This window comes from Camarhynchus parvulus, chromosome 5 (assembly GCF_901933205.1).
Source record: "Camarhynchus parvulus chromosome 5, STF_HiC, whole genome shotgun sequence".
Lineage (NCBI taxonomy): Eukaryota > Metazoa > Chordata > Aves > Passeriformes > Thraupidae > Camarhynchus > Camarhynchus parvulus.
The window spans coordinates 40,929,274-40,945,103 of NC_044575.1; the positions used below are offsets into that span (position 1 = coordinate 40,929,274).

A 15,830-nucleotide genomic window follows, 5' to 3' on the forward strand; every position below is an offset into this window, starting at 1 on the left:
AAATGTGGATACTTTGAAAAAGTCTCTAGGAAACCAGCAATAATGAGCAGAGTCTAAACCCCATAGATTTCTAAGGAACAATAGAGCAAATGTCCTAGTCTAGGGAGGAGGGACATAGCAGAAGTCTTCAAATATGTAAATAGCATCTGTAAAGAGGAAGGAAATAATCTTTCTTGTATGATAGAGAAGAAATAACACCTCAATATTGCAACTGAAAATGTGTATGTATCTCTATGTTGTGGAATTGTAGATTGCTAGGGAGGGAACATATAGAACACTAGTAAATCAGGCCAGTTTTGAACTTTAAACCAAAACTTTACTGAACTCATTTAGTAGCAACCCACTTTATGCCAATGGTTAATTCTCAAATATTATCATTAATTATTGCTTTGTATACAAAACTACAGAACTGTTATTCTTGAACATGTATGTCCTAAATTAAGTGTGACTACACAGTGCCACAGAGCTGAGTCTCTACACTTAGCACTGACAGCTACAGTTCTTGGTTGCTTTAGCTGCAGAAGTGAGAAGTAGAGAAGGATGAGAGAAGTTGGAAGTGATGCTGGCTTGTCATCTTCCATATCCAATTACCCTTTACGTGCTTGATTCTTTAATGCTATTTTGAGCTCCCAAAAATGGGATCTTCAACTGCCAACAGTGCTGCTTCTCCTGTTCTTTTTTCCTCAGACATGCTTCTTGTGTGTTAACAGGATGCCTGTCTGTTTGGATCCCTTATGCTTATCTTGTCCTTTGTTGCAACTTTTTGTTGCCTGGATGCCTCCTATGAGCAAATAACTATGTCTTGTTTGCCTGTTTGGTGGTCATGTTGCTCACATACTTAGTGAGATGCTTATATATACCATCAGTGTTGCAATATATTATCTACTGCTGTTAGTTACAATATTTTAGTATGTTTATACCTAGGCAGAAGCAAAGCTAAGATTAATTATATCCTGAATAATGCATTTTTAATTCATACGTGTCACACGTGACTTTGACTATGGCAAATTTGTGAGAAGGAGGGAAAAAAAATATTCATAAAGTTGCTGGTAGATATTGCTTCCAGAGAATTGCTTCTTCATCCTTGCACTTGGGACATCAGCAAGAGTGTTGTAGACAAAGTTTATACTGCATTGGTGGAGACAGGGACAATACAGCCTCTTCAGGTACCTGCCTGTCTGGTCTGTTATGAGCCTAGTTACCTGGAGGGGAAATGTTCATTTCCACTGTGGGTAAGAGCAATTGGACTGTATACTTGTACTACCCTGTGCAGGTCATGTAGCACAGGCACCACCTGTAAAAACAGCTGTCCCCTGTGGGCATGGAGAAGGCCATCTATCAGCTTCTTGTTTGTTACACCCTAGCCAATAAGTAATTTGACACAGACCATGCAGAACGGGCTCTTTCAGGGTTAAAAGCAGAAGAGTTGTTCCCCACAGCATCTTCTTTTGTCCTTCAGATTTTTAGCTTTGGCTGCTCTGACCTTCTTTTTCTTTTCATCTCCTGCACTCTGACAAGGTATACATCTTAGGAAATTACACCTACCAGCAGCTCCCACGCAAGGAGGCTTGGCTGCTGGAATCAGTTTGCTCTTTGTCAGGTGGTGAGGCACTCATAGCACTGAAAGGTTTTCCCCCTATATCTTTCTTTGCTTTTAATTCTTTTTTTTTTCTTTTTTTTGGTGGCTGGATGACCACAGCAAACAGCAGTCACCTGGAAGTTATTGCTGTGAGTTGAACAGGTGATTACAGGCAAAAATGATAGATGGAAGAGAGAAGAGAAGCAGAGGGGAGCCTGTGCACAGTGCATATTAGAGAGCTCACTTTTCATTAGTACAGAAGTCTGTTTAAAGGAGCAACAGTTTTTCCAGCTTTTCCTTTCTGTGTCAGACAAGATTTCTTTGAATGCAAAAGAAAAAATAAGTCTTCTTTCTGCTTTCATGGGTAAAATTAAAATAGTTCCCTATTTATCTCAGCAGGTATTTTAGCTCCATCTATTCTCTCTGTCTTTCTACTTCAGTATTTCAGGTGATAATTAAATTTTAGAACTCATAACTCTTAAAAACAATTTCCCAGCTAAGTGTTCCACACTAAGAATTTGTGACAGAGATGTTAGTTCTGCAGTGCTAATACTTGCCCTAGTGTGTAAGGCACAGCTTGCAGACCTTCCAGATCTAGATCTGCAGAATAGATACAGACAAAATTACAGTGGGCAACATCTGTGATGTGCTGGTGCATCTATGCTCTTGCTGCTGTGAGAGTCACTGAAGGCAAGGGATCACAGCAGTGTCTTACCCCAGGCAGGGCTCACACCTAGGCTGGAAACAGGCTGTTCCCCTTCACCTTAGACTTGCCAACACTGATTCCAAACATAAGAAGGTACACCTCTCTTTTTGTTTCCATAAACATAGTAGCCACATGCCTCCATAGTATCAGTTGCTAGGAGTTAGGCTAGAGATTAATTTTGGTCAACATAAAATCAAGCTAATCCCAGATGTGTAAGAGGGGGCTGTTATGAATGATGGAAATCAGTTCTACAGGTCACTACCATTTTATACTGATATACTTAGTGAAACTTAGGTAGTAGAAATGTGAATTCTGTGAAAGAAACATCATAAAATTGAACTGTTGGACACTTTTTGTTCATTGGTGATTCAATAATTACTAAGGTCAAGCAGTGGGCAAATCTGATTTTTTGACTTGGCTAGTCTTTTAGTTTCTAGAATCTTTCTGAGCCTGAACAAACCTTTGATAAAAAGTCACATTGCTGAAAGGGGTACAAGAAGTCCAAGCAGGTTCTGTTTCTCTGCCTGACAAGCTTTGAGCAGCTGCCATTGAGCCCAGCTTTTACTGAGAGTAAGAGATAGATGCAGTTCCAACCTTCCTGGAGGAAAAAGCTCTGCAGCCACAGAAGATCAGTTGTCTCTTGTGAGATGAGAGTCTGCCTGTCAGCACACGGCTGGAGGGCAGACTAGAGCCTGCTTAGCCCACTTTGATAAAGTACTCCAGAGGCAGGGACTAAAGTGTTGGTGAGACACCAGGGGAGAGGGTTGGTACCTGAATAACAGAACCTCCTTATGATGATTGAAATAAACGAAACTTGAGCATCCTTTATTTAGCACAAATCCCATTCATAATTGCTGATCTGGTAGAGGTCTGAGGTGTGGAAAGGATTTTGTCCTCGTTTTTGAGAGAGGATGCTTGCTGGTGCTTTGTGCAGGTGGTTAGGGGTACCTCTGCAGCACATTCTGTGAAGGAGAATTCCCAGGGATGAGGGAGTGAAGAACTCCCATGCTCAGGGCTGAAAGCATGGGCCAGACACTCCTGTGTCAAGGCACTGTTGCCAGTGCTTTCCATTCTTATAGGTCTGCAGACTAGCAGACTTTGGCCAAGAAAAGGTACTGTTTGCTCATAAAGCTGTTCTGACATATGTTGGCTCCTGCCTTTCCAGCAAGTCTGTAATCTCTCCAGGGAAGGGACTCTCAGCTTGTGTTAGTTTGCATATTGCTGAGTACAGTGGATCATCCTTTGCACATTATCCAGCAAACAGGCAATTTTAATATGTTATTGTCAGTTTGCATTAGCAAATCCTGACATTGCCACTTTCCCAATTATAGTTGATTAATGCTTATCAAAAAGAGACATATTACTGTATTTGTGTGCCCATGCACTTGTTCTTGCTTGTTTCCACCAACATAGGGCTCTGGGTGTGTCAGAAAGTCTGAACTTTTTGAGATTTTTGGCCCTTAAATTGGATGTTTGATAGAACTGAATTTGTGTCTCAGTGGTTACCATCGCTTTTGGCTAAGTTACTGCTAGTCCAGACTACCTGGTTGTAATCAACTTGCATTTTTCTTCTCACAAATGAACACTAAGGGTCAGATTTCCCTTCACTGATGTCAATCCACTGGCTGTGTTGAGTTTATTCACCCTGACATAAATAAGAACAAAACTAGGCTCTAAAGCTTCTATATTAGTTGCTTTTGGCAATATGTGGACCCTTGGAGCTGAGCAGAAAAGAGAATACCTGACCTTTGTTACTGGTAACATGTAAGACATATGCTTCAACTTTTGTGGGTAACTGGACTTAGTGGTTTTTAGAGGAAAGCACAGAAGCCCTGAGAAAAGGTTGCTCCTGTTTCTTTTTTTTTCCCCAGATACAGAATAAAACTGAGAACTACAGAGACTGCAGCAACTTGGTTATATGCAAAAAAAGTACTGCATAACAGCAGCTGTGTGCATACTTTTCAGCCCTGTCCTGGAGCAACCCTCCCCTTTCGCTCTGGATGAGCAAACACTGATAATTTTTTGGTGCTGCTGGGTCCTGCCTCTTGAGGCTGCCTGCAGAGAGACAGTGATGACAAGGACAGTGGGGCACCAGGGACTAGTCTCAGAGCAGTTAATGCTGCCAGCAGTGCTGAGGAATTTACCAGATTTTTGGTCATTGCCGTTGTCAGCAGAATTTGAAGTAGCTTGCTAAAGACAAAGGTGTCTAAATGCCAGTCCTCAGCTCTCTACAGCATGCAATTCCCTCTGGTTTATTTTAGTTTAGTTTAGTTTAGTTTAAACTGTATTTTAACGTCATATGTATGGCATATTTTCACCCTCCTTGTTTTTGGAAAAGTACACAAAAAAAATAATGGAACTGTTTTGAACCTTGAGAGAAGCAGTTCAGTCTGGCAAAAGCTTCTGGGTGACAGGCTGTTCTAGCTGACCTTATTCTCCTAACCTTATTATACACCAAAGCACTGACTAACACTGTACCTTGTTAGCTTCTACTGGTGGAGGCAAAGCTGTCCTCTCTCTAGCAGGCACCCTGCCCTGATAAATGCTAATCAACTTTCCCCATTGGATGCAGTTTTAAAAGATCTCTCATTGTACAGCAGCACTGATTTTTCAGTTCTGAGTGCAGCAAAGTAATTAACAGCTAAGATTTAATAGGAAACATAGAGAAAGTTGTACTTGCTCCTTTAAATAAGGTGGAGTACAAACCCTTACTGGGCTTGAAGATGACTGGGTCTCTTTCTGGGATTCTAAAACTCAGAAACAATTGCTTTATTATTTCTCATTTCTGCAGATTATAGTTGCCCTCTGCTCTTTTAGTAAAAAAACAGCTGTGCAGGAAAAAGACTTTTCTCATGTTTGTAAGGCACAGCATATCGTGGAAACCATTATCCGTTAAGGGATTCCATCTTGGTTCTGAAGACACAAGAGCATTTAGACAGACTCCATGATCAAATAAACTGATATGAATACAGCAAAGCCAGCCTCTTTTGAAGTAAATCTAATGGGAATAATGTTGAAACATCACTTCTGACTATAAACTTCCCCTTGCCACCCAAGAGGAAGACTGCAATTGAAATCTGCCCTTTTCCTGCAGTGGTGCTGCTAAATAAATGAGTCACCTGTGAACTACAGGGCAGTAAATACATCCACTGACATCTCATAAAGCAAGGCAGAGTGAAGTTCCAGCACTTTATGGTGTCACCAGAATCCTATGATGTATTTATAGCTAGCTTCCCAGGTTTTCCTTTTTTTCATTATTTATTTTTATGGTGTACTCCTAGAGTTTGGTTTACTTGGCCCTTCTCATTTTTGCCTAAGGCAATTTAACCACTGCTTTTCAGCAAAGGAAGGCTGGTAGGCAGAATGTAGAGCAAATCCCTATCAGAGGGCCAACACACAGCCACTCTATTTCTCCTGTTCATGGACTTTCCAGGCATTTTCTGTCTCTGGCCAGGGCAGTCTGAAGTGATGCTCACCTTTGTATGTCCTACCAACGCCTTACCTGGTACCTCTGTATGTGGGGAAGGATTGGTGGCAGACTGAATGAAGAAAAGGATCAGTGGTTTGGTTTTGTGTTTGGTAATTTATTGGCCATTGAGGGCTCTGCCTCCCACAGGTAGGAGGTAGGTGGGCAGGATAGACAGGGGATTGAGTTTGGAGATGAGAATGTGGCCTGTTGGACTGTTGAAGCGGAATTAAAAGCTGAAGGATGCCACCACAGTTTAGTCAAAGAAACAACCTCTTCTGTTTTCTTCTCTTTCAGTAATAGGGCAAATAGCTGCAGGACAGGGGCAAGGAGTGTATCCATGCAGTTCCCCTGCTCTTATCTCTGGAATTGCACTTTCTAAAACATTTATATTTTCCACACAAAGTAATGAATTTTTCACCCCCTCCTCCTGGAAAAGCAGCACTGAGTCCTCAATGTTTAAACCTGTAGCACCTGTAGCCCCTTTGACTGATCGTGTAATGTGTGACACATTCTGTCCTTTTTGTAATGCTGTAGCCAGAGAAAACAAAGTAAAATGATGGGAGGCAGATCTTTGTTGCATTGCTTATAATTATCTGGGTCTGAAACTCATTCAGATTTCCTATATTTTACAAATCAGTTCCTCAGTGATGTGTATTTAATACCTGTCCTTCCCCTCTTCCCCTAAATCATGCTCCCTACAGCTTAACTACACAATAAATTTTCCAGAGCACTTTGTCTGTGGGCTGTGTGAAAATTAGGACTTCTGTGATGAGGGATTCAAGGGTGCTGACTCATGGGTCAGCAGCCCTTCAAGGTGTTATGACAGGTTACATTCCCCCCTTCCCCCAAGTACATATATATGTACGTGGTATCCCGCCACATGTATGGCAGCAACCTCAGTTTCCTCAACAAAACTAAGGGCCAGGAAAAGCTGTCTTGCATAGATAAAACTGCTCTGTGCCCTCTGTATGGCACTGCAGACTTGCCATCCGGGAGGCACCTGCACTGCAGGGTACTCAGTCTTGTCTCCACCTGTGTGTCCCCTTGTCAGGAAAGCTGATATTCACGCTTTAAGGCTAGCAAATGGCCACCAGATCAGTCCAATAGTTTATAATAGCAGCATGTACTGCTTGGGAGGGAGAATCTCAGTGTCTGTTCAGTTCCCATGTCTATCAGTCACTCACTGGCTCAACATGACTGAGCCTCTGTTTCCTTATCTACAGAATGGCAAAGCAATACCTAAAGCTGTTGAATGGCTTCATTAATAAAAGATTTGAAAGCACACTGAGATTCTTAGGTGGCAGATGTGAGATAAATGTGAAGATAATATTCTTGCTTTTTACAATCACTGATTAAACCCAGCAAAACAGCAAAGCATTTCTGGATGCTTTAGCCCCTGATTTAGATCACTTATACTGTAAGTTACTAGAAAATAAATTTACAAGCATATCAGGCTCAACTAATAGTATTAGGTGTGCAACTCAGGCTGATCATTACAAGTTACTGACATGTACCAAATTGAGATCAATGACGGAAAACAGAGCACCTCCGTGTTAGGGAATACTCGAGTCAAACAGCAGGTTTCAGAGGCGCATGCGTGCACACCTACAAACACGGCTCTAGAGGGGAAAACAAAAAACTTACAGTCATAAACAATTTATTCGTTTGTATGAATAAATGAAAGGGAAGGAGGCAGTGCAGTGCAAGGTGAGTCCTGGGGCTGGCTGGCTCCTTTTCTAAAGCTCCTTATTGACTCCCTGAGTGATCATGTGTAAGTCACTTCACTCCTGGTGCTTGCCTTCCCCACTGTGGCTGGGGATTTTTGCCATGCAAATTGATAGGCAGTAAATTACTAGATAAAGCTACTGCATTTGTTTATTAATTTATGGGCTGCAAACTCCGGCTGCATTCCTCACTCTCCGAGGATTAAGTGCAGATACACCTGCTTGGCCTAAAACCTATTGTTGCAGGAGCCTTAAAAAAAAAAAAAAAAAAAAATCGGTAATAGCCGTAGGGAGTTTTAAAGAGCGCGATCCTTCCTGGTTCTTCGTTTGCTCCTGAGCAGGTGCGACCGCAGGACGAGCCCTGGGACAGGGCGGCGCGGCGGGACGCTGGCACTTCAGCGCATCCATTCCCGCGCCGCGGCCGAGGGCTCCCCGCGCCGGCTGCCCCCGGGGCGCAGCGGGACGGCGGCACGGGAGGAGGTCTCGTCCCCGCACGGACGGGGTGAGCGCGTTTGCCCGGGGCCGCTCGGGGCAGCGGCGGATGCCGGGCTCCGGTGGGTGCCGGGCTCCGGTTCCCGTGCTGCGGCTCCAGAGCCGGGTGTTCCCAGGGGCCGGCAGCGCGCGGGACCGCACGAGCGCATGAATGGCGGGGGCGGTACCACGCCCCGGCCCCGCCTCCCCCCGGAGCCAGCCAGTCCCTCTGCGCTGCGCTGCCGCCGCTCCCATTGGCTCGCCGGCGCCGGGACATTTGCATGCGGCTCGCCCATTGGCGGAGCCGCTTCCCCGGCCGCCCCGGCTGCGCTTCACCTGCGCCGCCGAGTTGGCCGCACTTGGCGCCGGCCGCCCGCCCGCAGCCAGCCCCGGCTCCGCTCGCTCCGTGCCCGGACCGCGCCGCCCGCCCCGCCGCTCCGCCGCTCCAACCCGCCCGGGAGGACCTGGCGATGTGCTCGACGGCCTCGCAGGGTTAATCGGCTTGAGCCCTCGGTCGCCTGGATTCGGTGGAAGGAGGATGATAATCTAGATTGCTGTGTGTGTGTGTGTGTGCGCGCGTGTGCGTGTCCTAGCAGTTCTGCATTGCAACACTTGCTAGTGGAGAAGCAAGAGAAACCCCCCGGAATTGGGATTAAAAAAAAAAACCCAAAATTTTACCTGGGGTCCCTGGCTTATTTCTTCTTTTTCGTTTTTAATAGTCCCTCTCAGCAAAGTGAGAGGCAGGAATCGCAGGCAGGGAAAAGTCCTCAAGGACCCCGTGATCCTGGAGGAACGTGAACAGGACCCTCGTGCGGACATGTGCGGCTTTCCTGCGCACTCCTGGAGGCTCGGTACGGCCGCGGGGTTCCTGCCACAGTAGATCCAGCCCTGGGAAACGGCGCGTCTTATTCGTCTCTGTGTGGTTACTAACCTTCCCCCATCCCTCCCCTTCCCCGCTAGCACTCGCTCTCTCGCACACACACTGTCTCTTTTCTTCTTGAGCACACACGCACACCCCTAGAGCCTCGGAAGCGACTCTCCTTTCTGCTAGCATGGGTCCCCTGGCATCATGAACGTTATTCTCTCTCCGTGGCTGGAATTCAGACTGCCCGTCTGTAGGTGTCTTGTGCCTTGACCATGCACCTGAGAATAGACCCCAGCATTTGCCCGGGACGCCGCCCCGCCTGGACCCTGTGGATGTGCTCCCTCTTTTGGGGATGTATCGTCAGCTCTGTGTGGAGTTCCTCTAACGTGGCTTCTTCTGCCTCCTCTTCCTCGTCTGTTTCTCAGGCTCAGTATGAGCATCATTTCCACGGCAGCAAGCACCACTCTGTGCCTATCTCTATCTACCGCTCCCCTGTCTCCCTCCGAGGAGGACACGGTGGGTTCCCACTCTTGTTTCTTTCTAACCTTTTTGCAGAGCTGTTGGAGCAGCAGAGGGGGAGCAGGGACGATGGCTGTGTCTCCGGGGGAGGGGGGTCCTCCCTGCCCCTCATATTTCTGCCCCCTCCCCATTAACCCTCCACTCCTCCCCTGCCCCCAAGCCGAGCCTAGGGCTGAGGACGCACCCTTCGAGAGGCACCTTCCCGGCCGCTGTGGTCCAGCAGGAGGGAGGGTGGGGGCCGGGACGGGCTCGGGTCGCTCTGTGGCAGCGCCGAACAGCTCGGGACGGCGGAAGGGCATCCGCTCCTGTCCCGCTGGGATCCTGCGACGGGGAAGCACTAACTCCCTGGCTTGTAGCAGCTGACATGGTCATTGCAGCAGCGCATCTTCCCCGCCGGCCACCCTGGTTTCCCCGCCGCCCGGCTGCGGGAGGGCCGTCCGGGAGCTTGGGGAATTGCCGCCGCTCCTCCCCTGCCTGCGCGCTCGCAGCGTTCCTGGGTGAGGAGAGAAAGGGGCGTACAAAGGAAAAGGCGAGGTCTCATTCCTGCTCCTGGCTTCCTGCTTGGTATCTGGTAGTGTCTTCCTGGGAAGCACCGGGGCAGGATATAATAGGGAGTAGGTTTTCAGTCTGGCAACAAGGGAGAAGGGGAGGACGGTGTCTGAGAGATGCCAAGAGAGAGTGAGAGGGCCAGCATCGTGCCCCTGAAGTGCTGAGCAATGCTCGGCAGCTGGACCTACACAGTCTCTTAACCAGCTCTCTCAAGTCTCCCACCCTGACAGGAGTTGGCCTAGGCCTGTCTGACATGGGGGCTTTTCCTCATCCCCACCTTCTCCTGTCTGCTGTCCTTGTCCCTTAGCTTCTGTTTTCAGTCATATCAGCCGGGAGAGGCAGGCAGGCCAAGGCCTGGCCTTTTTCCTCCAGGGCTGCAGGTCAGGGTCAGGTCTGGCCTTCCATCATAGGAGTATTCACCTGGAGATTCACTGTTGTGCAGGGCCAGAAGAAGAAGAACCAGTATGAACAGAAATGAGGCATAGGAACACTTTGAAGGAGAGGGAAGGGAAGGAAGGAAGGAAGAGCCCTGGCACAGTTGGTGCCGCATGACATGGCTGCAGCAGGGACTATGAGGATGTGCTGGCAGGGCTGTGTCAGGGTTACCAGGATATTGAAACCTGGAGCACTGATAAGTGCTCAGACTACCAGCAGAGCAGTCTGGAGGGTTCAAATGGCACAGCAATGAATGGACCTCCACTCCACTGAGATCTCTAGGTACGTTGGCAGAGCTGTAGAAGAGGCTTGGTATTGCAGGTCTGAGCTGAGGAGCACTGGAGAGGGAAAGGGCTCAGGAACACAGCCAGGAGGCAGATGCTGCAGGTCACAGCTGAGCACCAGCGGAGCAGGGCTGTGCTAGCAGGGGTGCCCTGGCAGAGCTGCTGGAGGGCATTGGAAGAGGGTGACAGAGAGCTCTGCAAGGTAGGTCGTGATGCTCTGGCAGTGCAGGAGGGGGGAGCCCAGGGCACTGCAGAATAGCACCGTGCTGCAGAGGCCAGGGCTCAGGACTGAAGTGGCACTGGGTGCACTAGGTTGAGTGGGAGGTGTTCAGCCATTTCTGCAGACACAAGTGGCACTATCCTTTCAGCCTATCAAACTCCCACTTCTGCTCCAAAGTTCACATCCATCCTAAAATGCAAAAGAAACATTCAGGCCCCACATGGCAAGGGAATCAATGCCATGCCCGACATCGAGACCATCTGTTAAGCACCACCCATGTGAAACTCAGTTATGGGTTATTAATCACTAGCAGCAGGAGCCCTGTTATTTGTAGCAATGCTTGAGGACCATGTGAGAGAGTCCCTGTTGTGCTAAAGCAAGAAATATGAGGGATCAGCCAGTCACTGCCCCAAAAGGTTTTCAACACCCCAGCTTCTGTGGCTTAGTTCTGTGATGAAAGGGGATAGCAAAGTCTGGCTTGTAGGTCACTTGTGAGGAAAGGAGAGAAGGATGTCAAAAATGTGATAGTGTTTGGCTTTGCTGTTAAAGTCAGTAGTCTGTGGGAGAGTCTACAGTGTGTTTTCTGGTCAAGAAATGATAGCTCTTTTCTCCTTGATGCCATTTCCATCTGCCCTGAAAGTCAAGCAAAGCCTCATTTAAGAGTCAGGATCAAAAGCAGTTATCAACTTCAGTAAGAAACAGGCATTTTTTTGGTGTCCCCATTGCAGAAAGGAATCAAGGGAAATAGAGAACTCAGGGAGCTCAGGGTAATGCGCAAGGCAGTGTGAGTTGTTTGGTTTCTTTGTGGGATTTTTTTTTGTTGTTGTGTTTTTTTTGGTTTTTTTTTTTTCCTTATCATGCCTTGTAGCAAAGCTATCATAAAAACCTCCTTTGTCCATGAATAAGAGGGTGAATGAGGTGGGCAGATTGAGGGAGGAAGAAGAGACCACAAAGACAGCTGGTCTTGGAAACATGCATGGTTTATTTTTGTGTGTTCTTTTGCTGTTGCACAACAGAGGCCCTTGGAACTTGGATCTGTAACAGCATTGAGGAGTCAGATTCCAAGGAGGCTGTGCACTCCCTGTATTTCCTGGGATTTTCATTATTTGTTTTTTTTTATAGAGAAATTAGAAATTCATTCTGATTGCTGCCCTGCTTGGTGGCTACATTAATGCTGGTTTTGGAAGGAATCAGATCAGGATCATGGCCACCCTGCTGTGTTGTCTTCCAGCCCCACAGTGCTGACCACTGGGACTCAGTCTTGTATTTAAACATATTTTCCTTTTTTCCTCCTACATCCCATTGGCTTTCAATCTGTTTGAAGAAGCAAATTAATATCTAGCACAGAGGAAAAATAATTGTCTTATCACCAGTGAGCACTTGTTTGGAGCCTGTGTATTAGTGCTCCTTTAAAATCAGTGGAGTATCTTCTTGTGGCTTACCTAGAGCAGGACCAGACCCAGATCTGGCAGTCACTGCTGGGCTGGTGTTACAAGAGTTAATTCTGAAATCACCCAGCTGGTGCTTTATGGTAGTTGGGCTGCAACCTGCAAATGCAAAACTTGGCACAGCACATCTTCTCAAGGAGAAAGTCTTCCTAACAGATTTACCTTCTGCTCGGCAGAGGAGTGAGCCTGGCCAGGCAGGGGACTTCAGCAAGTTAGAACAAATCTTTTTTCCATGTGAGAACCTTCCTAGACTAGCAGAATCTTTATCCCTGAATAATAGGAAGGGAAACCCTTGATTCCTCTTTGTTTCACTAGGGGCTTGTGAAACAGAGGGAGGAACAAAGTTGGGGCAGTGTTTATTGAAAGTTCACATGTGCTGAATCCTCCTGTCTCCCCTGGGCTGTTTAGCGCCGTGCTGGGTCAGCTGCTTTACCAGAGCCTGCAGCAGTGACTTCACAGCCCCTCTTTGCAGTCCTCGTGTCCTCAGCTGATGAATAATGTGTGCCTCTGCTTGACAGATAAAATGAAGGGATTTTGTGCGTGTTTGGTCTTAGTGATGAATTAATTAATTTACTTTCTTTTTTTCTCCTCCGGCTGTTTGTTCTCTGGCTGTCCTTAATGGCTGTGGAGCAGGGGTTCTCAGAGGTGATGTGTGATGCCTTGATTGCCCCTGCCTGCAGGGGCTGCTCTGCAGCTGTGGGAGCAGTGCTGGGCACGGGATAGTTTCTCTTCATTTTCACTTTGTGGGGCCTAGGCTAGCCTGGGCTGTTGCACTAGTCTTAGGAAAAAGTGTAGGTCTGTTGTGAGGACTGGTAGTGAGCAATCACCAGATCTTGTGGGTATAACTCTCAGGCCTGAATAAATTCTTAGACGTTCTGTTATTTATATGAAACATTTCCTTCTGTCTTTTTTTAAATTAGCAAATGAGAGTGAATGCTTGGACAAATCAAGAGAGTGTTTCCATAAGATAGGCAGGTATTTCTGCAAAGCAGTGTCAAAGATTGCCACACACAGCTCTAGCAGTGCACCTTTCTTTTTTTAGAATACAGATGTCCTTGCTGCTCCTCCAGTGTGACCTATTCCTCATCTCAAGATTCTGTTTTCTTGCAATCCTGCCTTTTCTTTATGGGAGGAAACAGATTCCCCATCCTTGGCACTGCCCATTCCCCAGTACAAAGCAGGACCTTTCCCATCCCTCCTTCACCAGGAGATTACTTTGAGCCAAGATTGGTAGCTTTAACAAAATGGAAAAAATCACTCTGTGCAAAGCAGTCAGTGATCCAGCAAAATTAACTTCACTCAGAGCTGAAATTAAAGTTGCAATTAAGTTCTGCAAAGGTGAAAATCTAGTAGTCTGTCTGCTTTCTGTGGCTTGCCTTTATTCTCCTATCAACAATGAAGCCTAATTTTTTGGCAAAGACTACTGCTGGTGTATGCCCAAATGTTTACATTCCCTTCTGCAGAGATGTTAACAATGATTAATTATTTTTAAAGGAAGTCTCCTTAAATTATCTCAAGCTGGCTATCCAGAAATCAAAGCATCCAAACTGACTCACTTGGAGTTTTAAGTGATCATAGCTGGGCTTTTCCCTCCCTGTGCTGACTCTGTAGCTCTTCTGAGGAAGCACAGTTTTCAGTAGCTGAATATGGAAAAAATCTGGTATGTACAAATTTGTTTCCTCAAAATGAGGTTGCTATTTGACTTATGCTATTTGACTTATCCTTTACATGCTTTTCTATGAAACAATTTCTGATCAGGTGCTTTGACTTCTCATTCTGTGCACTGTATTAACTGTTCTCAGCTTGGAATTGATTGATCTCCAAAACTGATGTTAAAGTCTGTTCACCTGGTACTTGTTCTTAGGAGATCCCAATGATCTTATGAGATCTGGAACATGAGAAACTTATTGTTGAACCCTGTTAGTCTTATTTAATATATGTCTCTGTGCTCTTTGAAATGTTGCTCAGACCTATTTTGCTGAAGGTATAGTTTCTTAAGACGTGTAAAAAAGCCTCCTTTGAAAGCTATGTTGTGCTTGCTCAGTATCTCATAGCACATTTTGCAAAAGGGACAATGCTAGTCCTAGTCAGAATTAGATCAGGGCTTTCTTCCTCCTTGTATTTCCTTTGAAATTTGGACTGGAGAGAGGTTTCTTTTCTTTATTGTTTCTGCTTTTGGATAATACAACCCTGACTTTTCAAGGAGCTGCCATATTCTTCTGCAGAGGTGACTCCATTTCAAAGATAAAGGATCCTGCTGTATGCTTTGTATAGGTGTTGATGTTGTAAAGAATATATGGTTATGTGACATCAGCTATGTAGTCACAATACTGCAGAATGAGAATGTTACCTTCTATAATATTTCTGCATTTAAAAATATTGGGGGTTTTTCCCTAATAATACTGGCTAGTTTTTCTTGTTTTCTTTTTCTTTCTCTTCTTTTGCCATGGCATGAAAATATATGCTTGAACAGCATTATGACAGCCACTGGATTATTATATACTGCGCTGTTGAGAGCTACAAATTCCTTACACATCTCACTAGAATGAGGAAAATGCATCTAGGTCGTGTAATGTGGCAATACTGACAAGAACGTAATAGTCTCTAGCTGGTGATGGGGAAGTCCCATGGTTTCCCATACAGCAGGTAACCAAATAAATAGCTAGAGCTTCTTAGCGCAAGGAGTAGAAGTTTTGAAGTTTTGTCTGGGAAGTACAAAGGATGACCAGTCTTCTGGTTTTTTCTTTTCTTTGCGCTGTGCCTTAAGACCAGCTCTCTAGGTAGTTGCCCAGGATGACAGTCCTGTGCTGATTGGCCACCTTGTTTTGGTTTTGTTTGTTTGGTTGATTTTCTTGTTTGTTTTTGCCCTTGCTGTCCTGGTGGTCTTTGATAACTATGGAAGGTCATTTGTACTAGCAAAAAACCAAAGTTTTCATGTCTTCTGTGTAACCCCTGTACACCAGACGACATGCAGTTGACCGATGGATCTGATTTGCTGTATGACCTTGACAAGACATTATTATACTTTCTGACTTGTTTTCCTCATCTGTGAAATTAAGAGAAAACCATTTTTTCCCCTAGGTGAGGTGAGCAGTTCTGGTGCATCTGTGTGCTTTGAGATCCCTTGGCAAGGATCCACAGAAATGAATGAAACCCCAGTAGTCCTCTTGGGCTTTAGATGTCAGAGAACCTTAAAAGAGCAGCCTGCTTGTATCTCTTCTTGAAGGACAAGCAAGACACCTTCCGATTCTGAGCACAGATCCTAGTAGTGTTATCCCTTATGGCTTTAAACCCTGGACAGGCTCTAGTGCCAAATCCCAGCACTGGTGTTTCTGAAGGAACAGGAGAGCATTTTAGCAGAGTGCTGGCTATGCCAAACTCCAGGGAGCTGCTGGAACAAGGGACCTGTGATTCACCATGGCTCTCTCACCACTCTTGTGCATTACTTCTCTTGCATTCTGTGTGTGTGTGTTGTTTTTGCACATTAAAACAACTTCTTATATCCCTGAGTGACTTTCCCCCAAACTATGAATTTAAAGTACTTCCGAAACTGTCTTTTAG

General features: G+C 45.9%; 1 protein-coding gene across 16 annotated transcripts in view; it reads left to right on the forward strand.

The window, feature by feature from the left end:
* Positions 1-15,830, forward strand: part of NRXN3 (neurexin 3) — a 964,190-nt gene that overhangs the window by 601,046 nt on the left and 347,314 nt on the right. For 2 of the 16 annotated variants that reach the window (XM_030949977.1, XM_030949978.1), the window contains exon 1: positions 8,883-9,330. The exons of the other annotated variants lie outside the window; for them this stretch is intronic. In XM_030949977.1, the coding sequence (XP_030805837.1) occupies positions 9,087-9,330 (244 nt within the window). In that variant the 5' untranslated portion in view covers positions 8,883-9,086. Of the gene's footprint in view, positions 1-8,882; positions 9,331-15,830 lie in introns of those variants that run through there. 16 annotated transcript variants of the gene reach the window in all.